Source organism: Molossus molossus, unplaced genomic scaffold, assembly GCF_014108415.1.
Source record: "Molossus molossus isolate mMolMol1 unplaced genomic scaffold, mMolMol1.p scaffold_m16_p_1, whole genome shotgun sequence".
Classification (NCBI taxonomy): domain Eukaryota; kingdom Metazoa; phylum Chordata; class Mammalia; order Chiroptera; family Molossidae; genus Molossus; species Molossus molossus.
The window spans coordinates 183,803,819-183,827,265 of record NW_023425344.1 but is presented as its reverse complement, the minus strand read 5'-3'; the positions used below and the strand labels follow the sequence as shown (position 1 = coordinate 183,827,265).

Here is a 23,447-nt window from a genome sequence, read left to right as displayed (position 1 = left end):
AAAAAGTTAAAAAGGGGGGGATTTTTATTTACAGCTCACCACGGGAGACTCTAGGGTGCACCGCGCGCGGCGCACGTCTGAGGCTGCCCACCTTCCTTGGGCTCCCGCAGCGCAACACCTCTCCCGGAGTTCTCTAGGCCCAGGTCGGGCGTGTACAGGCTGCTCTCGGCCTGTGGGGTACCGAGGCGGAGTAGGAGTCCGAGGTTGGGTCGTAGAAGTCTGAGGTTGAGCTTCACAGGCTAGTACTGTTCGTTAATTCCGAGGCCCCGAATTGCTGGTTGTTGAGGTTGAGAGGTGAGGCCCCTCCCGCCTGGTTACCGCAGTTCTTGACGCTTTCGTCCAAGAAAGTGCGAAGAGCGCTAGGCCGAGCGTAGTGGAGACCCACCACCGCCGCTCCTAGAATGAGGCACAGGACGCCTGCGGCGGTGCGGATGCAAGAAAAGAGGGCGGTCAGGACTCTGGGTCAGAACCCGTCCTGCCCTCTTTGTCTGCTGGAGTCAACCCTCACATGTTCTACACTCGCGCGTGCTCTAATTTAGATATGATACAGGGGCTCGCGTGCTAACTGGGCAAGATACCAAACCCTTCTGTAAAGATGGACAACAGTGCCTGCCTCTACGACCTATCGAGAGGTGCAGAATAGTCTAATATAGGTGAACTCGATTCGTAAACTGGAAAGCACGCACCGGTATAAATCCCGTTCTTATCCCCAGCCACCCCAGGCCCATCCCTCTGTCCTCACCGGTGGCCAGCGTGACCCAAAAGGCGGCACCGTAGTGACTGGTGATCAGGGAGGAGCCGAGGTGGAGGGGACAGAGTGGCACACTGGAAATTGAGGCGAAGGCCAAGACAGAGAAGAGCGCAAAGGCGCCGGTGGCCAGGAGCGTCAGGCCTCCATAGAGCGGGACCGGCATAGACAGCAGCGCGTTGGAAAGGAGCCAGAAGCAGAACGCCACCCTGCGGAGACATCAGCCGCGCTGTGAGCCGGCTTCTCCCAGTTCGCCCGCTCCCGCTGCTTTGCTTCCTCTACCTCCCTACCCCAGAACGAAAGCCCGGGGTGGGGTGGCGGAAGTGCAAGGGAAATACCCGACGGGTGGACCTGATCCCAGCAGTTGCTGAGTCTCTTCGGGATCCCAAGTTCTGTGCGGACTACGTGATCTTCTGACCCGAGGGACAGTCATATTCACCCGAGCGAATTGGGCTGTAACCGCAGTTTACATTCTCCGGTACAAACACCCACCCACACACACACAGTGTCTTCCCCCCCAGCGCTCACCACAGCGTAGCTGAAGCGTAGTGTCCGGCGATGCGGTACTGGCGGTAGAGCCCGCAAGGGCTGCTCGGGGTGAACTTCTCCGCCAAGTAGAGAACTGGATCGGGCAGCCCCTTCTCCAGCGCCTCCGTGTACTCCTCGACATAGCTCTCGCCAAAACGCCAGCTGAACTGCTCGTTGTAGTTGATAGTCTCGTTCAGCTGCTGCACTGGGGTCCCTGCGGAGCGCGGCGGGGTCATGGGGCTGAGCACAGCCGAAACCCCGCAACTAGTGGTTTGGGGTAGTAAAGCGAAGACGCGAGAGAAACGGGGTTGGCAGTATTTGGGGGCAATACAAATTCATGAGGACCAAAAGCTGTATGACCTTGTGAGACCTGAGAGGTCCTGTAGCTGCCTCTGCCACACCCCTCACCATGCGGCCAGCTCATCCCAGAAGTTCACTTCGCCCCAGCCCCCTCACCTGTGAGTGTAATATTAATTCCCTCCAGGCCCACGTGCAGACCCACAAGGGCTCGAACGCGGGCTGCACTGAAGGCCTTGTAGGATGTGTTGGTGTTCACTCTGCCCACTGACCATTCTGCACTGAAGTGCACAGCTGTGAAGAGAGGCACATGATGGGGGGGGGTAGGGAAACGATTGGGGAGATATAATTGGAAGAGTGGTGATGGAAGGTGGGACACTGTGAAGAGATGTGGGTGGAGGTGTAGGGGTCCAATATGGTATACATGGTAAGGACAGAAGAGTGGGCACTGGAAAGAGCTGGAGAATGGAGAGGGAGAGGGAAACCTACCCCAGTTCTCCATTTTTTTCAGCTGCCCTCTGCCAGCCTCCTTCCTCACCCCAGGTCCTCTCCCCATCTGATGCACCACACACTTACCCACGATTTCTGCGCCAATGAACAGACTGAGAAGAACTCTCACCAACCAGAACCAACGCTGCAGGAACAAGCTCCAGGTCAGGCCTGGGTACTCTTCAACCAGAGTCCCCAGGAGCTCCCTTGACCCCATGCCACCTGGATATTTAGTGCTTCTACAACTGCCCTTTCTCACCCGGTGTCCTTTTCCCAGTTACATTCCTGGCATTCTGAGGCTGTGTTCAGGCTTACTTTTTGTGCAAGTTCCTCTGAACCACTAGCATTTCTGATATTTTCTGACCATAAACTTGTGCCTCCTCAACCCCATTTCCCAGTCTACCTTGCAATCTGGCTCTCTCTCTCTGCCTGGTGCTCTCCCACAACCTTCACTCCCACCAGCTATCTTGTTCCAGGTCTTGGTTCCGCCTCCTGCTCGGGTCACTGCTATGGTAAGGCTCACTGAGTCCAGAAGTGCTAGGCATGCAGGGGTCACCTTCCCTAAGAGAAGGAGGCCCTGGGTTTGGTGGCCAAGTAGAGGAGGTGGGAACACAGCCTCTCAGATATTCCTAGGTGCGTCAGTTTCCCAGAAACCCGACTCAGGTCAAGACTCAGGGAGTGTAGGTCCTCCTTGACTTGAAAAAACAGACAACTTAGCTTCTTGGAGAGAGGGGGGATTCTGAGGGAAAGTACTCAGTCTGCTACAACTTTGAATCCTGTGCCGAAATGTCAGAATCTTTAGGTGGGGGCATCCATATATAAGCATCTCAAGCCAGCGCATAAGTGAAATGTAGCGATCTGAGCTGCTAGTTTCCGTCCTTTTGGCCAAAGGTAATTACAAGGAGGACTGGATGAGAGTGTGGATGGAAATAGAGTTGCAATATGGGGAAAGTCAGGAGGCACCACAGCAAGTGAAGATTAGAATGGGCCCCAGCATTACTGGACTAGGTGGGTACCAGGCTTCTTTACGGCAGCCTCCTGAATGATTCAGCTGGATCAGTCTCTAGGATGTCTTCAACCAGACCTCTCCCCGTCCTGAGGAATGTGTGCTTGCTGCACTAGACTTCTGGGTCTGCTCCACCTATGCTCCTCTGACTATTCAATGGGGGTCCTTGCTGCAGTCTTAACCTGTCCTGGGTCCTCCAGAGACAAGCTGTCCACGATGTCCTCCATCCCCAGACCCCAGCTTCTAGCACCCCCTTACCGAGTGGCCACGAATCCCTGGCAAGATGAGCAAGAAGCTGGCAGCCAAAGCCAAAAACACCAGAATAACAATAAGCAGCGGGACGCTGAAGCCGGCGGGACGCCGGGACTGGTGGTAGAAAGGCAGATCGCCATCCCAGAGAGTCATGCTGTAACGCGGCCGAGTGCTGCCGGTTGGCTGGCGGGTAAGTCGGGAGCCAGGAGTTGAGCCTGCTTGAGCCGGGAGAGAGCGTCCAAGGAGTCGAAGCCCGGTTCCCACTTCTCTTTAGCCCGCCCCTAGCGTGCTAGGGCACGACCCACTGGGTTAATTAAGTCTGAGCCCCTGGGCTTGCCCCTAAGGAAGCGCAGCCGCTAGCTGCCCTCAAGCGCTCTAGGTTGGCCCGGGAGGAGTCGGGTAGGTGGGAGAATGGAATTATTTCTCACAGTTACTGTCGCTGCTCTTCGGGTTCGCTCTGCGTTTGGATGTCGCTCGGGACCCAACACTTTTTATAGCAGCGTGGGCAGGGTGCCAAGCTGTTGTCGTCGTTTAGCAGCTGGGTCGGTTCGGGAAGAGACCATGCAAATATAGGCGGCGGTCGCTATGCAAATGAGAGGAGCCCTGCCTCCTCAGCAGGGGGCAAGCCCTGAGTTGGCTATACCTGTCACCAGTCCAGCCAGAGTGGACGCCGCGCAAAGCGCCTCAGAGGACCCAGAGAGTAGGGTGAGAGTGCAGCTGGGAGGCTGCTAGTGAGTGCGGGTGGGAGTGAAGTGGGAGAGGCAGGAAGCAGAGCAAAAAGCAAAGATTCCAAGAGGAAAGATTTCTAATCCCTACCGGGCCCTAAACCGGAGGTTGGAAGGGGCTTGGGGCCTGATCTTCCCATCCCTTCTGTCCACGAGCAGATAACTCATTTTGGAGTATGAGGGGCTGCATGTCCCGGCCTCCAGCTTACTAGCCACTTTCCCTTTCCTGCTTTTTCTAGGAAAAGCGGGGGGGGGGGGGGGGTGTTGCTGGGAGAGGGCATTTGGGGGTTTGGGTGAGCCCTGGAGGCTGGGGTAAAGTCCTGCCCGGGACTAACATGCCGCAGAAGACTTGTGCCCCATGGGTTTCTGTGGTCAGAGTTGGTTCTTTGACGGGGTGGAGCATTTTGTCCCTCACGTATCACCTCCAATTCGCCAGGGTGCAAGCTCAGTATGCTCCGTGCAAGACCAGAGGCACTGGTGCTCCTGGGAGCTCTACTGACTGGATTCCTGGATCCTGCGGGTAAGCTTAAGGTGCCCTTCGGGATGTCACTCAGTGTCCCCTGGGGATGAGGGAAGGGAGAATTGCAGTCAAGCGGCTCCCTGAGGCTGGAAGATCGAGTCAGATCTCTACGCGGCTCAGCGGGGTGGAAAACTTTCTAGAACAGCCTCCACGCCGCGCCTGTATAGCCACTTGGGTCGGTTTGGGGACGCTCGGAGAGCCGGAGAGACACAGGTTGAGGTCATCAGGTACCGGGCGCGTCGCGGGGAGGCTAGCACTGAGAGGACTGCTCTCTGACCCACAGGTGGCCAGGACGCACTCTCACTGCCCTGGGAAGTGCAGCGCTACGACGGCTGGTTCAACAACCTGAGGCACCACGAGCGCGGCTCTGCAGGTGCGTCCAGGCGGGGAGAACAGGAGGGAGCGCACCGCCATCCTCCTGGCTGCCAGCGCGGAGAACTCCTTTGCATTCCTGGGGCCACGAGACTAGGGAAAAGGGGTTTCGTCACTGGTGAGGAAAGAGTAGATCAGAGTTCGTGGCCTTGTTGGGGACCGAGCGTTCTAACACAGCCCGTCTCCTTCCTGCTTCCTGCAGGTTACCGACTGCAACGCCTAGTACCAGCCAATTACGCGGACGGCGTGTATCAAGCCCTGGGAGAGCCTCTGCTGCCCAACCCGCGCAAACTCAGCGATGCCGCCACGAGGGGCAGATCCGGGATGGCATCCCACCGCAACCGCACGGTGCTGGGGGTCTTCTTCGGTGAGGGCAACGTGGGAAAACAGCGGGGTTAACCCACTGAAACCCCTCTACAAGTCCACAGGAGACCGATCTGAGACTCCCAGCCACCTCCTCACTCCGCTTCCCCCACTAAGCAACACGTCGAGACATTTTTCGTCTCAAAAGGATCGGGGTTTCAATCCAGGGGTCTTTGCTCCCATAAATTCCTTCATCCCTTACTGTAAACCCAGAGTACTACTGGACCCCCACTACAGCTCTTACAAGCTGAGTCCCCTGTCACCGCTCTCCTCCTCATATGATTATACTCTTTCCCCCAGAAGGGTAGGAGAGGTGGAAGGATTTATTAAGATATGGGAACTGTCTTGGGGGAAACCCTTAAATTAATTATATTGGTTCTGACAACAACTTTGCAGATTAGAAAGAAGCAGCAGAACTAGTGGCGGAGCTTGCACTCGAACGTCTGTTTTTTCGGCTCTTGAGAAACTTGGCCATGATAAGTGGTGATTCTCACGTTTGCAACTCTCGCTCGCAGGCTACCACGTGCTCTCGGACCTGGTGAGTGTAGAGAGACCTGGCTGCCCCGCCGAGTTCCTCAACATCCGCATCCCACCGGGAGACCCTGTGTTCGACCCCCACCGGCGCGGGGACGTGGTGCTGCCCTTCCAGAGGAGCCGCTGGGATCCCAAGACCGGACAGAGCCCCAGCAACCCCCGAGACCTGGTGAGACTAGGCAGACTGCGGGGCAGGAGCTACGTCCCAGGCAGGTGGAGCTCTGGGCTCCGGGGCTGGCAGGGTCGTGTGGAGAGAAGGTCCCACCCTCGACCCACGGACATCCGCCTGGCCCTGGCCCTGGCCCTGGCCCTCCCTTACGCGCCTCGACTACCCGACCCCTGCTCCCCTGTGCCCTGCCCCGCAGACCAACGAGGTGACGGGCTGGCTGGACGGCAGCGCCATCTATGGCTCCTCGCACTCCTGGAGCGACGCGCTGCGAAGCTTCTCCGGGGGAGAGCTGGCGTCGGGGTCCGACCCCGCCTTCCCCCGGGACGCGCAGAGCCCCCTGCTCATGTGGACCCCGCCCGACCCCGCCACGGGACAAGGCGGGCCCCGGGGGCTGTACGGTGAGGCTTCGGGGCCGACTGGGGCGCAGGAGGGGCGGAAAGCTCTGAGCAGCCGGGGCTGGCCGGAGGCGGGCTGGGGTCTGCGAGGTGGCGCTCCCCTGGGTCCCACCGCCGCTCACCCCCTCCCCTGCGTCTCCACTTCCGATGCAGCCTTCGGAGCGGAGCGAGGGAACCGCGATCCCTTCCTGCAGGCGCTGGGCCTGCTGTGGTTCCGCTACCACAACCTGTGCGCGCGGAGGCTGGCCCGCGAGCACCCGCGCTGGGGGGACGAGGAGCTGTTCCAGCACGCACGCAAGAGGGTCATCGCCACTTACCAGGTCGGTGACAAGGCCCTCCCCACCCCCAACTCCTCCTGGTCCACAGGAGACTCTGCTGCCCCGCAGAGCCTTCCATCCTTGGTCATCCGCCACCCAGAAACACCCTTTCCCGGGAGTCCACTCCTCCCCAGAGAGCTCATGTCTAGGAATGATAAGGAGGCGAAGTGCCCTTTACACAAGAGGTTTAGCTGCCCCCCCCCCGAAATTCCTTGTTTTGGGGGAGGACTGGCCTCAGCACCTCTCCTATTTGAGTTGCCTTTCCCACGACTGCCCCTGCCCAGTCACAACTTGCCACTTAAGCTTTCCTTGGGCTCAGATCCCTCCCGGCCTGACAGTTGGAGCATTCACCTTCCCTTTCTCTTTTCTTGATCTTCAGAACATTGTTCTGTATGAGTGGCTGCCCAGCTTCCTGCAAAAAACACCCCCAGAATATACAGGTGAGGGTGTTAGGGGGAAGGGGGGGCACCTGCATTGAGGGGAGTTCGTGGTTAGGATCCATAGGGCTAACGTACACTGGTGGGTGCACGTTATGGGAGGATGGAGGGTTAAGGAGCTTATTTCTCCTATTACCCCTGTGGGGCAGGGTACCGCCCTTTCCTGGACCCCAGCATCTCTCCGGAGTTCCTGGCAGCCTCTGAGCAGTTCTTCTCCACCATGGTGCCCCCTGGCGTCTACATGAGGTGAGAGAGGGGCTGGTGATGGGATAAGAGAGACAGCAATGGCAGAGGCGTCAATTTAGAGGGTCCTGGAGCCTTTTATACACCCCCACAGTGTTATGGGGGAAGCAAAATTTGAGGTCCTGAAACAGGGCCCCAGGATAGGAGGCTCAGTCTTAACAGAGATATCTCCCCAGTTCCTCCTAATGATTGAACTTCAGTTGCAGAGAGCAGGATTTGTCCAGCAGCTGGGTAACCCTCTCCCCTCCTTCCCTTCCCACCCTGTGTGGACAAAGAGCAACCTCTACCTTCAGTCCACATATACTAACAGATTTGTTCAAGGAATTTCAGGGGCCATCTCAGACCTGGCCAACCCCCTCAGAGTCTCTCACCTCACTCAACCCTGTCAACCCTGTCTCAGCTTCTTCCACATCCTTGGTCCCCATTTCAGAAATGCCAGCTGTCACTTCCAGAAGACCATGGATAGGGGTTTTGTCAGCTCCCCAGCTCTAAGAGTCTGCAACAGCTACTGGATTCGTGAGGTCAGCCTGGGGTCAGCGTCAAGGGAAGGTGGTTCAAGGTCAGTCTCATTACACAAGCTGGGTAAAGCAACAATTCCAGTTATTGAGTGTTGCTGCTCCATGGGTGGTAGGAGATGAAGGGTAGAGTGATCAGAAAATTATCTGGGGACAACAGCTCAAGAGAGTCTAGGATTGGCCAAGAAATCTTTGTCCTGAGGTACTGCAGTGGTCCAAGGTGAGAGGGACTGGGCTTTGGGAAGGGACCTGAAAGCCTACTTTGACTGAGTGTGTTGTTTATTTCCAGAACCCCAACCTGGACAGTGCCCAGGAAGTGAATCAGTTGCTGTTGGGAATGGCCTCCCAGATTTCAGAGCTGGAGGACAGGATAGTGGTTGAAGATCTGAGGGGTGAGCGCTGGAGCCAGAAGGGATGGGGGCCCAGAAGCTAGGCAGCCTGGGGATTCTTTCGAGTTAGTCAACAGGCAGACCTATGGTACCTACAGTGTAGGTACACAGATACACATACTGCAAACAGCTATTAGAAGAAAATAAGCTTTGACAATTTCCCCTCAACTTACAGTTTAGTGTTGTTTTCATTGCAAGTTACCTATGTCTGAGTATGTTGGAAAGAGGTGGCACCACAATCTCTTTGGTCCTTAGGTCTCTAAAGATTTACACCCACCCCTGTCTTGACGTTAAGGAAGTAAAGGCTAGGGAATTTTCTACTTGGTTACTAAAACAGTCTTGAGTCTTAGGGGAAGAGTCTTGCCAGAAAAGTTGCCCATGATCACACATGGTAACATTGACTCCATCCCAAGGCAAGGTTCATATGAATGCAGGTCACAAGTAGAAAAGTGTTGGGGTTGGGGCGGGGGTGGCAGTAATTTGTTCTAACAGCCCAATTCGAGGCTATTGGGCAAAGAAGGGTTGAAGCAACTGAGCCTATAGTCTAGTCCTCTTCCCTCCTCAGATTATTGGCCTGGCTCTGGCAAGTTCTCCCGCACAGACTATGTGGCCAGCAGCATCCAACGTGGCCGTGACATGGGGCTGCCCAGTTATAGCCAGGCTCTGCTAGCCTTGGGCTTAGAGACGCCGAAGAACTGGAGTAACCTCAACCACAATGTGGACCCCCAGGTCAGGAATAGTAATAATGACAATGCAACCAAAGCTTTCTTGTGGCCCTACTGTTCCAGGTCCTTTACAAATGTAATTCATTAAATCTACATCAGGAATGTTGTAGGGTCGATACTACCATTATCCGCATTTTATCAATGACATCGTTGCAAAGTCCGTCATAGAGGCAGGATTTAAATTCAACTGCCTGAATCCAGAGTATGTTCCTCCTCACTACATTGGGCCATTCCTGCAGGGTGGCCCCTGGGGTAGGTGCCATTGCCCTATTCCTGCAGGATTCCTCCCCATGAGTCGGGTGACTCTGAAGCTGCTAATCACTTGGGCCAGGCAGTCTAGGTAGCGATAGTCACACAAAATGTAGTCCTTAGGCACCTAATAGTGGTCTCACCATGGGCAGGGACACACTGATCCCCACCCAAGACTTGCCACCAACTGAAGGGCCTGCCTAGGAAGAGACTTCCTCAGGCCTGAGCAGCAAGCCCAGTAGCTGATGGGGTCCTGTGTTTGAGGGGTGGGGCAAGAGTGGCTGTGCTCCCCAACACACAGACACACATGTACACACTCTCCTCACTTCCTGTGGTACTTCAGGTGCTGGAGGCCACAGCTGCCCTGTACAACCAGGACCTGTCCCTGCTGGAGATGCTCCCTGGGGGGCTCCTAGAAAGCCACGGGGATCCTGGACCCCTCTTCAGTGCCATAGTCCTCGACCAGTTTGTGCGGCTCCGGGATAGTGACCGTTATTGGTTTGAGAACACCGGGAATGGGTAAGGCCTGCCTGGGCTCCCACCTCAGACTCCAGCTGGGCCTGGGCCCAGATCCTCTGCCTGTAAACAGCCCCCATGGGCCCTTGATTCCCAGCTGGCCCTGTCTCCTCCCCAGCCCTCTGGGTCTCTTTCCTCATCTGGGTCCCTGGGGCTGAGGTTGCTGGAGGCCTACAACCGCTTCCCATCCCAACAATTCTTGGTTTCCTCCAACTTAGGCTGTTCTCCAGGGAAGAAATTGCAGAAATCAGAAACATCACTCTGCGGGATGTGCTGGTGGCTGTCACCAACGTGGACCCCAGTGCCCTACAGCCCAATGTCTTTATCTGGCATGAAGGTGGGTGGCCTGGGAAAACACAAGAGATTGCTGCCAGAGAAAGTACCAAGGTTTGGGGGATCACTTGGTGCTATCCAGGGAGCCAGGCACCAGGCAGCCCCTTCTGTGTCAGTCTGGGAGGCTTGCATTAGCCTGTCTCTCCCAGTAGGGACTGGACTAGTTTGCAGGCTGCACCCTGTGGTCAAGCTGTGGTGAATGCTGAGAGGTGGGATATGGAAGGGGGCTTTTTGAGGGGAACATATTCCAGGGAGGTAAGCCTCGGAGAAAGTGTACTTGGTTTTTTACAGGAGAGAAGGAAGATTGACTGACCAAGGAGTAGGATCCTCAGGCTTTGAGAATTTTTGTGCCCTCTCCTCAGGTGCACCATGCCCTCAGCCCCGGCAGCTCACAACTGATGATTTGCCACCCTGTGTGTCCATGACTGTATTTGACTATTTCAAGGGCAGTGGTCCTGGTTTTGGTATCACCATCGTGGCTCTCTGCTGTCTTCCGCTAGGTAGGCCCTTTACCCTCACCCCTGTCTCCCCTCATTCCCACAGACTGTCCCTGACCCTCATTACCTACTGGCTTGCAGGCCAGTTTTTTGGTACAGTTGAAGCCGGGCAAAGCAGGCCTTGCCTCAGTAAAGCATCAGGTATAGGCCCCCCTACCCACTGGCTCCTTCTGATCCCCCTTCAGTGAGTCTGCTTATCTCTGGGGTGGTGGCCTATTTTCGGAGCCGAGAACGCAAGAAGTTACAAAAGAAAGTCAAAGAGAGTGTGAAGAAAGAGGCAGCCAAAGATGGAGTACCAGGTGAGATGGGGCTGAGGAGGAGGGGGCAGCTGGGGTGAGGCAGCTGGAAGAAAGAACCAGGTTACAGATGTGGGGAGAAAGCCAGATTTTGGAATGCCTGCTCAGATCGGTAGAGTGGAATTGCCTGGGGGTAGGGGCCCAGGGACCTCTGCTTAACTGCTCTGCCCAATTGTCTCCTCCACAGCGATGGAGTGGCCAGGCCCTAGGGAGAAGAGCTACCCCATCACCATTCAGCTGCTCCCAGACAGATGTCTTCAGGTTCTGGATAGGCGTTTCTCTGTGCTACGCACCATCCAGCTGCGGCCCCTGCATCAGGTCAACCTCATCCTGTCCAACAACCGTGGACGTCACACCCTGATGCTCAAGATCCCCAAGGAGTATGATCTGGTATAGTCCATCCTGCCTCCCTTCTCTCAGTGAGTGCTCTCAGGTCACACCCCCTCCCCCGTCTTAGCCACAGAGTTCATCTGTGAAGGCTGATGCTGGGAGAGGCACTCCTTTCAGACGTTCCCCAGACTGAACCTGACCCTCCTTCTGAACTCACTTGTCCCCAACCTGGATAGATGGGGGCAGTTTTTTTCCCTTCCTCTAACGTAAGGTCTTTTGAGGGGAGGCTGAACCAGAAGCTCGAGCTCTGAGCACTGTTTAAGCCTTCCTCCCACCTAGGTGCTGCTGTTTAACTCCGAGGAAGAGCGAGGCACCTTCGTGCAGCATCTGCAAGGCTTCTGTACTCCGGACCTCAGTGTGACTGAGATGAGCGAGAATGAGCTGTTCAGGAAGGCTGTGACCAAGCAGCAGAGGGGCCGCATCCTGGAGGTCTTCTTCAGACACCTTTTTGCCCAGGTGCCATGGCTTAGCCTTTTGAAGACAGGACCAGCCCAGGGGTTGGAGGGAACCTTAGCCTGATAGGGCTCTGTGGGGTGAACTAAGCTTCTGCTCTGTGGGCTAGAGACAGACAGCCTTGGTTGAATCCTAGCTGTGCCACTCACTATCTGTGTGACCTTAGGCAAATCACATACTCTCTGCTCTGTATTTTAGTTTCCTCATCTACAAAACAGTGTATTAAAATAGGATCCAGCCCTGGCCAGTGTGGTACAGTGGTTAGAGCATAGGCCTGTGGACCAGAGAGTCCAGGGTTCAGTTCCCACCAAAGGCATGTACCTCAGTTGTGGTTTGTCTGCAGCCCCAGTTGGGGTCAAGCAGGTGGCAACCAGTCAATGTGTCTCTCACATCGATATTTCTCTCTCTCTTCCTCCCTCCCGCTCTATCTGAAGATTAATGCAAAAATGTCTTCGGGTGAGGATTAAAAAAAGAGATCAACTGTAAAAATAAAACAAAATAAAATAAAATAGGATCCACCCCATTGGGTTGTAATTAGAATTCATTGAGACAGTATACATCAGTGGTTCTCAAAGTATGGCCCCTAGAGCAGCAGCAATAGCCTCACTTGGGAATTGTTAAAAATGCAAATCCTCAGAAGCTCTCACCTGATCTCACCCCCTCCAGACCTACTGACACAGGAACTCTGTAGTTGGGGCCCATAAGCCCACCAGGGGATTCTGATACACTCCAAAGTTTGAAAAACACTGTTCTATGTTGTGTTGAGTCAAATGCTTGGTACAACAGGTCTTCCAATAACGCCACTTTGTTAGAATGTTGATGAAATGACATAGGAACTTAACTCAAGCTTATATCAATGAGCCTATGGTAAAATTGATTTCGTTACACCTCATGTCGCTTAAAGTCGCAGAACCTATTGATGACATTAAGTGAGGACTTAACTGTATATTGTAGGCAACTAACAAAAGTTTGTTGCATGTATATAACTTTTAAATCTTTGCATAATGTGCAGGGTCCAAATCAAGCACATGGCAGCTTGTCTGAATTGGCAAGAAAACATAGCCCTAGCCTCTTCCTGCCTGTCTACCATGTCTACTGCATCCCCAGTATAGGCTCTTTTACTTAGCATTCCCAAACTTTGCCCCTCCCCACTTCCACCTTCTGCCCCCTACAGACCCAGCACTATTCCTATTGTATTAAGTTCCTGGATTCCCAGATCTTGGGTCCAGAGAGGAAATGGGCTGAATGCTAGAGATTTAAGTCACCCTCTCTACAGGAGAACAGGAGCCCAAGTCAGGAGTATATCTGAGGACCAGGAATAGCCACCAGGGCTTACCCTTTCTGAGTTGGACTTTGGAGAGATGTGAAGGGTAACTGAACTGAGTACAGCCAGACCTCACCTCCTTCTCTCTCTCCCTCTGCTGCCTGGGTGCAGGTGCTGGACATTGACCAGGCGGATGCAGGGGCCCTGCCCCTGGACTCATCACAGAAGGTGCGAGAGGCCCTGATGTGTGAGCTCAGCAGGGCTGAGTTTGCTGAGTCCCTAGGCCTCAAGCCCCAAGACATGTTTGTGGAGTCCATGTTCTCTCTGGCTGACAAAGACGGCAATGGCTACCTGTCCTTCCGGGAGTTCCTGGACATCCTGGTGGTCTTCATGAAAGGTAGGGGGTGGTGGGCCATCCCAGGAGCCAGGGTTCTTTCAGCAGAGAGGTGGCCTACATCTTCCTTTCTTTTCCCAGGCTCCCCAGAGGACAAGTCCCGCTTGATGTTCACCATGTATGACCTGGATGGGAATGGCTTTCTCTCCAAGGAGGAATTCTTCACCATGATGCGGTATGGGCTGGGCCCTTCCAGTCCTGAGACTTCCTGATGTTTTTATCAGGAAAACAAGTCAGGTCTGAGGAGGATAGGCAAGGACGTAATCTGTACTGAGAGCTGGCCCTCAGTGCATCCTAGACTTTCAGAGCAGCCAGGTTCAAATGTTTACCTGGCCAAGTCCCTGCCTCCAGGAGGGTCAAACTCTACACTGTCAACACCAGCCAGAAAATTCTCCCCCTCTAGTTATAAAAACAACACCATCACCACAAACAACACCAATACGACCACTAATAAAAGTCCACTAACTCCTTCTGGATACCTTTGGATTTCTTGAAGTCTATAGCATGCCTAACACTGCTCTTATACAGTGAAGTAATGGATGGATATATGGAGGATGGATGACCTTGGTCACTCTTCCAATATTAATCACCATGATATGCAGGAGGAGAAACAAGGAAAGTTCCTCTGTTTTCCAACCCTTTCCTCTTACTGCTTCTTAAGCCATTTCAGATTGCAGTGTCCTGGTAAAGATCAGGTTTGAGACTTCTTATTCCTGAAGACAGTGCTTCAGGAACACAGTCCCCTTCAGCTCCTTAAAGAAGGATTCATATCTTCTTTGTTTCCTGCTGAATGTACCTCCTCCACTCTGTGATTGGCACACAACAGGCATTCCATACATAGTTAACTGAATAAGATGAGATAAATGAACAAATGAATGAGTAGAATGCATGCACCAGCCCAGATCCTTTTAGCTGTTCTACTCTTTTAAGTCTTTCCATTGACTTCTGCATTCCCCTTGACTGCTACACCTCTTTTGCAGTCCAGATATCACAACTGGACATGGGCTTCTAGAAGGAATAGGGTGACATTAGCTGACTGCAGTCGGTACCTCGCTGGGTGTGTCATTGTGGGCCCAGGCCAGGGCAGGGCCTAGGAAATTTAGGAGAGGGTCCCTGACCGCAAGGCCTGAGCTTCCACCTTCTCATCCAATACTCAGTGTGTGGATCGTCCTCAGGCTCAGTGGGATGATGTGTTTTTCCAGTGATGGCAGTGCTTGCTGTGCCATGTGGAAAAAGGTCTTTTTCTCTGGATTTACACAAACTTGCATCATTAGTTTGTTTCATCCCAAAGCACAGCCTAAGAAAAGAGTGTGGCCACTGCTGCTGCCACTACGGGTGCTGTCAGATTGGATGTGGAAACACTCCCGCCCGTGCCTTTGGGTTTTGCAAGGAAGCAGCAGCAATTGCAGCTACATCTTCTCCTTCCCCGGGCTGTCTGTGCCCGCACTGGACTGTGAAAGGGGGATCCCAGTGATGGTGTGGGACACATCACAAAAGAGAGTAGGTAGAGACCCTCTTATGGGAGAAGGTCATGGCATACCTGGAGGCGTCCCTGTACAAAGTGGGCATTCATCCCAGCTGTAGATGTCCCCTGTTTGAGGGTTGCTGTCCTTAATTGGTCAAGGTTATTTTTAGTTTTGTTTTACTTTTGAGCCCGTGGTCACTCCACCCAGCTTCGTGTCAGGTGCAGGCTGGATGAATACCTTCTCGGTGCTATTTTCTGGGTCACTGGAAACAATATTAGATCATCCAAGGCCCGCCCCACTGTATACCTGCCTGAGCCTGACCTCACCGGGTGACAGGCTGCTCTGTCTCTGGTCCTCCTCCAGGTCCTTCATCGAGATCTCCAACAACTGTCTGTCCAAGGCCCAGCTGGCTGAGGTGGTGGAGTCCATGTTCCGGGAGTCAGGCTTCCAGGACAAGGAGGAGCTGACATGGGAGGACTTTCACTTTATGCTGCGGGACCACGACAGTGAGCTCCGCCGCACACAGCTCTGCATCAGAGGTGGAGGTGTGTTGAGTATGTAAGGAATGGTCAGAGTCAAGGTGGATAGGACACAGATCTCATTTCTTTCTTAGTCCTTGGTGCATAGCACAGAGCCAGGCATATGTAATCAAGAGTGTCGTGTACCACTGTGCAATTTGTGCAGAAAACTGAGGGTTCTAGAGTGAGCTGAACACTTGGGGTTAATTCATAACTAGAAAGATTATGGAAAACCTTTTGTAGAGCAGATAATAGTCATTCAAGGAAATTTCTACTGACTATGGAATGAATGCTTGAAAATTCTCCTTTAGTAAGTGGCACTACATTATAATATTTCAGAGAACATACCAGCATTCCACACTCTAACTTCACCTGTGTATTACTTCAAAGAGTAAAAAGTGTTCAAATAGGTAGGGCACATTAGTCTATATCATAACAAAATAATCAATACATTTGTAAATGCTACCAGTAATCTCTGTGTAGAACAGTCTAGGTTTTGTGTTACAATAAGGTCTGCATGGTGTGAAAAAAAAAGAGTGAGCTGAAATCCAGCCTACATTCTGCTCACCAAGTCATGTGCAATGGTCTGGGTTGTATCTGGCCAGAGGAAAAGGTACTACAAAGGATCTTCAGGCCCAGGCATCTATCTACCTGGAGTGGGTTCCTTTTTCTAATTGCACAGAATTGCCACATTGTCTAGCAGTGGCTGCCCTGTGTGCAGTGAGTACTCAGTGTGGGGAGTGAGGGGGGCAAAGCTGGAGCAGGAGAGGAGGACATGACCAAGTCAAGGGCAAGTACCATGGCAGCCTTCCCAGAGGGTAGTGGGTGGTGGTGGTCGTAGTGGTGGAGAGACGGTCTCCCATCCCACCCCAACCCACCCTACCACCCTCATGGAGAAGCCTGTTCAGCCTCTTGTTCTTCGCTCCAGGTGCTGGAGATGTCTTTAAACCAAACATCAGCTATCGAGTTTCATTCATCACTCGGACTCCTGGGGAACGGTGAGAAGGAATGGGGCACTGAGAGGTCCCTTTGGTCTGGTCCCCTGCAAAGAAATGAAGAAAGTAGGGTTGGCTGAAGACAACCCTGGGGTCAGACACTGACCTCTGAAAGTTGACCTTAGTGCATGCCAGTCTTAGCCCAAATTCCAGCTGTCTCCCACACCCCATGCTGTTCAGAAGCCTGGCTCTCTCCCTGCCACTCCAGGGCAGAACCACCCTATAAAACAAATGGCCAGATAGTATTTACTCATTCTGCCTTGCCTCCTGTATGCTCCTCTCTGACCAGTTTCATGGGAAGGCTGTGTGGGCAGGGATGGGTCCTAGGATTCACCTCTACCCTACCCCACCCCACCCCCAAGCTCTGACCTGGCAGTTCTTCTCTTGGCCACAAAGACAAGGGGAGAACTAGTTCCATTTTCCTTTTCTCAGCTCCAGCTCCCAGAAAGTGGGGCTCCCTGCCTCAGAAGCCCCAGAGCTGGGAGGCTCTGGGCTGAAGAAGAGGTTTGGCAAAAAGTGAGTGTTTCCTAGACCCCTGAGCCCAGGAGACATGGGGAGAGATCTCAGGGTCTCTGGGCCCTGCCCACACCACACTGACACACAAGAGACTGTCCTGAGTCTCATTCCACTTGTACCTGACCTGATTGGCAGTCTTGTAGGGTCAAGTGATCAACACCCTAATCTTCAGGCTAGAGTCTGGCACTCGGACACAACACCAAGTCTCCTGGCTCCTGCCTTCTTTGGACACAGCAGTGAGGCCTGTGCAGGGAGCAGGAAGAGGGAAGGAAAGAACAGACGGGAGGAAGAGGAAGTAGAGTAGTGGGGAGACAGAAGAGGGGCTGGAATCAATAAAGATGAGAGGTACAGTTTTCAGGGATTGGGAGTCTTCCTCCCAAATGCTTTTTCCTTTCTCTATTGTTGCCCATCCTGACCCCCACAAAGTCACCAGGTCTCCTTCACAGGGTGGCATTTAGGGGAGGCCAGGGTGCCTTGACCTTACAGCCACCTGCCTCGCACGGCTGCAGGGCAGCGGTGACCCCTCCGCGGCTGTACACGGAGGCGCTGCAGGAAAAGATGCAGAGGGGCCTCCTGGCCCAGAAGCTGCAGCAGTACAACCGCTTCGTGGAGAATTACCGGCGGCACATTGTGTGCATCGCAGTCTTCTCGGCCATCTGCGCCGGCCTGTTCGCGGAGCGCGCCTACTGTACGAGCTCGTGCTCGGGTTTCGGGCGGTGGGAAGGGCGAGGGGAAGCCCTCTGGTGGCTGTTCCTGCCCCTCAGCGTCCCGCTCTGTCCCCAGACTACGCCTTCGCCTCGCCACCCTCCGGCATCGCAGAGACCACCTATGTGGGCATCATCCTGTCCCGGGGCACGGCCGCCAGCATCTCCTTCATGTTCTCCTACATCCTGCTCACCATGTGCCGCAACCTCATCACCTTCCTGCGAGAGACCTTCCTCAACCGCTACGTGCCCTTCGACGCCGCCGTGGACTTCCACCGCTGGATCGCCATGGCTGCTGTCGTCCTGGCCAGTACGTGGCTCCCGGAGTCTCCTCACGGCTGCAGCCCTTGGGACCAGCTGTGGGAGAAATAGTGGGGTGCAGGCGCTGCTTTTATTTCCATCTCTCCTCTCTGTTCCTCCTCTCTCCCTTGGGTTTGGACTGGAGTCTGCTCTAGGTGACATCTCTAACAGTCTGTCTCTTCCAGTTCTGCACAGTGCTGGCCACGTGGTCAATGTCTACATCTTCTCAGTCAGCCCCCTCAGCCTGCTGGCCTGCGTCTTCCCCAACGTCTTTGTGAATGATGGGTCAGTTCTGAGGGTCCCCTAGAGACACCTGGGCAGGTCTAAGGGCATAATAGAAAAGAAATAGATGGTCCAAGATACTCCATGCCCTCACTGAGCAAGGGTGAGATGCCAGCCTCCTTGGCGAAGCTGAGAGGTGACTTCCTTGCCCTCAGGAAGGAAGCTGGCCTTGATTGGCCAGGAAAGAAGTTTGGGAGATGAAGTTGGAGACATTTTCCCACATCTCAGCCTATCATTCAATCACTGGGCGAACATTTATGGGGCACATTTTATGTGTCCATCCAGGAGCCAGAGAGCAGGGATGCCAAGATACATGCAATCACTCAGCAAATACTTCCTGGGCACTTACTATGTACCTGGCACTGTCTGAGCATAGGGATAGGGCAGTGAGCAAAACACATACCCTGCCCTCACAGAGTTTAAAGAATGTGAACCAAGCACTGAAGGAAGCAGAGATCAGCCACAGTAGGAGAGTTCAGGATAACACAGGAGACCGAATTGCTGAGAGAGCAGAGGATGGAACTGTGGGAGACTGGGTGCCATGTTCCTTCGAAGGATCACAGGCTACCTGGGTGGAGGCCCAGTACCCTCAGCCATCAGGGCCAGCAGGAACAGGATCATGTTGTGACAGTGGTGGAGCCCCTTTGCCCCAGCCAGAGGCTCCATGTGTGTTTGCCCCACAGGTCCCAGTTTCCCCAGAAGTTCTACTGGTGGTTCTTCCAGACAGTCCCAGGTAGGGAGTTGGGTTGTGTGAGGAGTCTGGGGGTACTGTCTGAGGACTTCTGCTTTTGTCTTCATTTTTCCATGAATACACACTTGTGTATAATGGTCATAGATTTCCTTTCTAGCCTCTAGGACAAGCCCCAGCTACAGTCCCTTCAGTCAGGTTGTCCTGGGGGCCAGGGAGGGATGAGAGAGGTGAAGGAAGGAGGGCAGAATGAGGGGAATGCTCTGTTGTATTCTCAGTCCAGGCTGAAGTCCTGAGATGCTTCTCTGTCCCTGCGTCCCATACCCCCAGGTATGACAGGGGTGCTTCTGCTCCTGGTCCTGGCCATCATGTATGTCTTCGCCTCCCACCACTTCCGGCGGCGCAGCTTCCGGGGCTTCTGGTTGACCCACCACCTCTACATTCTGCTCTACGTCCTGGTGAGAGACTTCTCCAGGCAGGGCCTGGCCATAGGGCAGGAGTGAGCACTCATGATGGCAGGGGAAGCAGGCTGAATTGGACACAAGATCTCAAAATGAGACATTGAGATCTGAGATCCCAGTCTCTGAAGCTGATGCCATCCCCATTACCCAACCCAGGCCCAGAACCCCAGCAAAAAGTGTCTGGGCAAGGGGTGGGCAGGAAGGGGGCCTGGCTGGGTCTGAGCTATACTAACTGGCCATGTCTCCAGATCATCATCCATGGCAGCTTTGGCCTGGTCCAGCTGCCCCGTTTCCACATCTACTTCCTGGTCCCGGCACTAATCTATGGGGGTGACAAGCTGGTGAGCCTGAGCCGGAAGAAGGTAGAGATCAGCGTGGTGAAGGCGGAGCTGCTGCCTTCAGGTACCAGGCCTGGCTTGACCCTGGGTTAGGAGCACTGGAAGTTGACTTAAGGGGTGTGGGGATACAGCTTCCCAGAACTCCTGACTCCCATCTAGACTCCTGATAGCCTCTCTGGGACCCCTGCAGCTTTCCTGATGCAAATGCAGTCCTAGGAGGACTTGTAGACAGTGGAGAATGACCATGAGAAGAGATAGGTGAAAGTGCAGACTAAGGCGTTTAAGGACAAGAAAGACACCCATGGCCCTGGCTGGTTTGGCTCAGCGGTTGGAGCATTGGCCTGTGGACTAGAGAGTCTTGGTTCGGTTCCCACTAGGGGCACATACCAAAAAAAAAAGAAAGACCCCCATGTGTGTCGCCTGGGTGCAGGGCAAGGAACCACATGTTCCTCTTGCACTCCTTTTTACAGAACAACCGTCTTTCAGAGACAGGTCAATGGCTCGATTTTGAGAGTCTTGTTGAGAGATAATGTGGCCATTCGCATCACTGTAGAGGGTGACGAAGATGATTTTAGGTTTTAAGAAACCATCCAACCTTGAGAACTCACATAGTAAGAAAATTAACCTCGTTTCCACTTTATTTCTATCAAGATTACTTAAGGACAAAGTCTCAGCATGGTGTTAGTATGGCTTTTGCACTCTTCAATACTTGAAAATCTCCTTTTCAACAAAGAGAGAACAGGACGGAGGCTCAGCTCTGGTCAGGTCATAAAGAATACCCAGAAAAAATTTGATAAAACATTGTACCTTCTATTTAGAGTACATGATACCAGTTTTCCACCTACCTTAGTGACCTGAAGCTTCTTGTAAAGGTAAATCAAATTTAAAAAGTAAGTCAATTCAAAGAAAAACAATAATAGTGCAGAAGGTGTGCAGATATGGCTCTAACAGTGGAGGTTTGGTAAGCACCAGAGGTCCCCTGACAGAGTAGGCTTCTATTCAGGACAGTAGTGTTGGATCTGGACCCTTTGTGGGAAGAGAGCGTGGAGAGGAGAGGGGCTGGAACAGGGGAGCAGAGAAACCCAGCTCTCAGGTTACCCAGGAAACAAAGGAAATCCTCTGACTATAGCCCCATGAGCCCAACTTGCTCAGACTATGTGACTGTTCCCTGTGCCTCAGGCCTTTGGAGAAGACAGGGTACCTGCTAGTCAGGGACCAGAAGCAAGCTTTCTGATCTCTGCCCTTCTCTGTCCATGACCCCCAGGAGTGACCCACCTGCAGTTTCAGCGGCCCCAAGGCTTTGAGTACAAGTCAGGACAGTGGGTGCGGATCGCCTGCCTGGCTCTGGGGACCACCGAGTACCACCCCTTCACACTGACTTCTGCGCCCCATGAGGACACACTCAGCCTGCATATCCGGGCAGCAGGGCCCTGGACCACTCGCCTCAGGGAGATCTACTCACCTCCAACTGATGACTGTGCCAGATACCCGAAGGTGCCCATCACTGGAAACCACTTCTGGGGCTTTGGCATTAGCAGAAGTTTCTCCTCCCTCCCCACTCTGAGACTAGAAGCACCAAGACCCCAAGGCCAGGCTGGGAGAGGGCTGGGTGCCTTAGAAGAGGCTAGGATGTACTTGTGTCCTTCTTCTCCTTGCCTCCCCCATTTCTAGCCTCAGACCTGGGGCAGGGCCAGGCTCATTTTCATCCCCTCTTCTGTTGGCAGCTGTACCTTGATGGACCATTTGGAGAGGGCCACCAGGAGTGGCATAAGTTTGAGGTGTCAGTGCTGGTGGGAGGAGGCATTGGGGTCACCCCCTTTGCCTCCATCCTCAAAGACCTGGTCTTCAAGTCATCTTTGGGCAGCCAAATGCTCTGTAAAAAGGTGAGTGTCTCTCTCCCATTCTTCAAAACAATGGGAATAAACGGACTAATTATGTTCCCACATCACAACAGAGTAGCATTGGAAAAAGCCCCTGGCGCCCTGGCCGATTTGGCTCAGAGGTTAGAGCATTGGCCGGCGAACCAATGAGTCATGGGTTTGATTCTGGTCAAGGGCATGTACCCCGGTTGTGGTTCATCCCTGGCCCTGGTCGGGTCATGCAGGAAGCAACCAGTCAGTGTATCTTTCTCACATGGATGTTTTTCTCTCTCTCTCCCTCTCCCTCCCTCCCTTCCTCCCATCCTATCTGGCGATAAATAGAAAAATACCCTTAGTATTTTAAAAAAAGGATTTAAAAAACAAAGAAAAAGCTCCTGGCTTATAGGCACTAGGTCTGCCAGGGCCATTTATATCCAGTTTTCCAGATGCCAAATGTTTTGAGGGAGGGTAGGAAGTGTAGCCAGAAGGACTTTTGAGATCTGTCAGTTAGAAGCCTTGGATCAAGCCTGTGGGTCCTGACAGAGGTTCAGTGTCTGTGGGTGGTCTAGGGCCTTCCAGCCTCTCAGATAAAGGCATCTGGGTGGAGGAACCTTGAGCTGAGTCCTGAGTTCCAACCTGTGTTCCCAGATCTACTTCATCTGGGTGACCCGGACCCAGCGGCAATTTGAGTGGCTGGCTGACATCATCCGGGAGGTGGAGGAGAATGACCGCCAGGACCTGGTGTCAGTGCACATCTACATCACCCAGCTGGCTGAGAAGTTCGACCTCAGGACCACCATGCTGGTATGTCAGGGCTGGCCAGGCAGGATGGGTGGGTCACCATCCAAGCTAGGAGCTGATCCTGGCTCTGCCTGGCCCTGACCTTCCTCTTCCATTCATTCCTCTATCAGTACATCTGTGAGAGGCACTTCCAGAAGGTGCTGAACCGGAGTCTGTTCACGGGCCTGCGCTCCATCACCCACTTTGGTCGCCCCCCCTTTGAGCTCTTTTTCAGCTCCCTGTATGAGGTACACCCAAAGGTTAGTCCCACCCCCACCCATCTTGGGACTCTGGCCTTCCCTGCCAGGTCATCTGGCCTGTAAGCACCCTGTGGCTCTATCTTGAGTGGAGAACCTCCCAACCTGGCCCCAGAACAAGGTCAAGTGTTGGAGGAGGCTTCAACTCCCATCTACTCACCTTCCCACCCCCAGCTCAAGTCTCCTCCTTGGGGTCTGGGGTTGATGCTCTGGTTATTCCAGCCAGGCTTTAGAATCAGCTCCCTCCCAGAAGTGAGCCTCTCAAGCCTGCAGGTCTCTTCGATCTGCAACCACTCTCCCCACACACTTGACAGGTACGAAAGATTGGGGTATTCAGCTGTGGCCCTCCAGGAATGACCAAGAATGTAGAGAAGGCCTGTCAGCTCATCAACAGGCAGGACCAGGCTCACTTCGTGCACCACTACGAGAACTTCTGAGCCCACCCTCCCTGGTGCCTGCTTCCCCTCTGCGGACCAGTCCTGCTGGCAGCTTATTTGTCAGGATTCACCTCTGGCCTCAGTTGGAGAGCTGAAAGAGCCGCTCCTTCATTACCCCACATGTCCCATGCTCTGAGAAGGCAGAGGAGACCCTCCAGCTCAAGCCACCGCAGTTTGTGGCAGACCAAGTGGGGAAGGGACAGCCCCTGCCTTGTGACAGCTGTGGAGGTGAAGAGATACAATAGCATTTGCCTCTGATAGGTTCCCATGTCTGGTTATCTTCCACGGAATCCATGTATTGCTTTGGTGTTTTCTTGGCCTCAGCATTTGAGGGAGGGTCGAATGGGGAAAACAGTTGAGTGAGAATCTCCTGAGAGCCCAGTTCAGCTGTGATGCTAAGAACCTAGTCAGCCCAAGTGCCTCAGTTCAG

The 23,447-nt window shown here is 53.7% G+C and overlaps 2 protein-coding genes across 2 annotated transcripts; one reads left to right on the top strand and one right to left on the bottom strand.

Moving 5' to 3' along the window:
* Nucleotides 1-81: 81 nt before the first annotated feature.
* DUOXA2 (dual oxidase maturation factor 2) lies at nt 82-3,473 on the bottom strand. Its single transcript, XM_036268988.1, has 6 exons — nt 3,327-3,473; nt 2,150-2,207; nt 1,733-1,867; nt 1,277-1,490; nt 743-957; nt 82-417 (listed from the first exon to the last, which is right to left on the bottom strand). Exons 1-6 carry the CDS (start codon nt 3,471-3,473, stop codon nt 233-235), a joined length of 954 nt encoding a protein of 317 aa, XP_036124881.1. The 3' UTR covers nt 82-232.
* A 1,022-nt stretch (nt 3,474-4,495) lies between these two features.
* DUOX2 (dual oxidase 2) lies at nt 4,496-23,063 on the top strand. The gene is made up of 33 exons (XM_036268341.1): nt 4,496-4,565; nt 4,849-4,938; nt 5,140-5,304; nt 5,816-6,003; nt 6,200-6,401; nt 6,552-6,718; nt 7,095-7,155; nt 7,302-7,398; nt 7,826-7,916; nt 8,200-8,302; nt 8,865-9,028; nt 9,617-9,792; nt 10,008-10,126; nt 10,485-10,622; nt 10,805-10,918; nt 11,103-11,305; nt 11,585-11,761; nt 13,194-13,419; nt 13,498-13,591; nt 15,246-15,427; nt 16,329-16,398; nt 16,828-16,911; nt 17,421-17,599; nt 17,695-17,925; nt 18,101-18,200; nt 18,881-18,930; nt 19,216-19,343; nt 19,595-19,748; nt 20,949-21,178; nt 21,409-21,567; nt 22,192-22,347; nt 22,455-22,583; nt 22,895-23,063. The coding sequence occupies exons 1-33, from the start codon at nt 4,496-4,498 to the stop codon at nt 23,015-23,017; spliced, it is 4,620 nt and encodes a 1,539-aa protein (XP_036124234.1). The 3' UTR covers nt 23,018-23,063.
* The last annotated feature ends 384 nt before the right edge of the window (nt 23,064-23,447 follow it).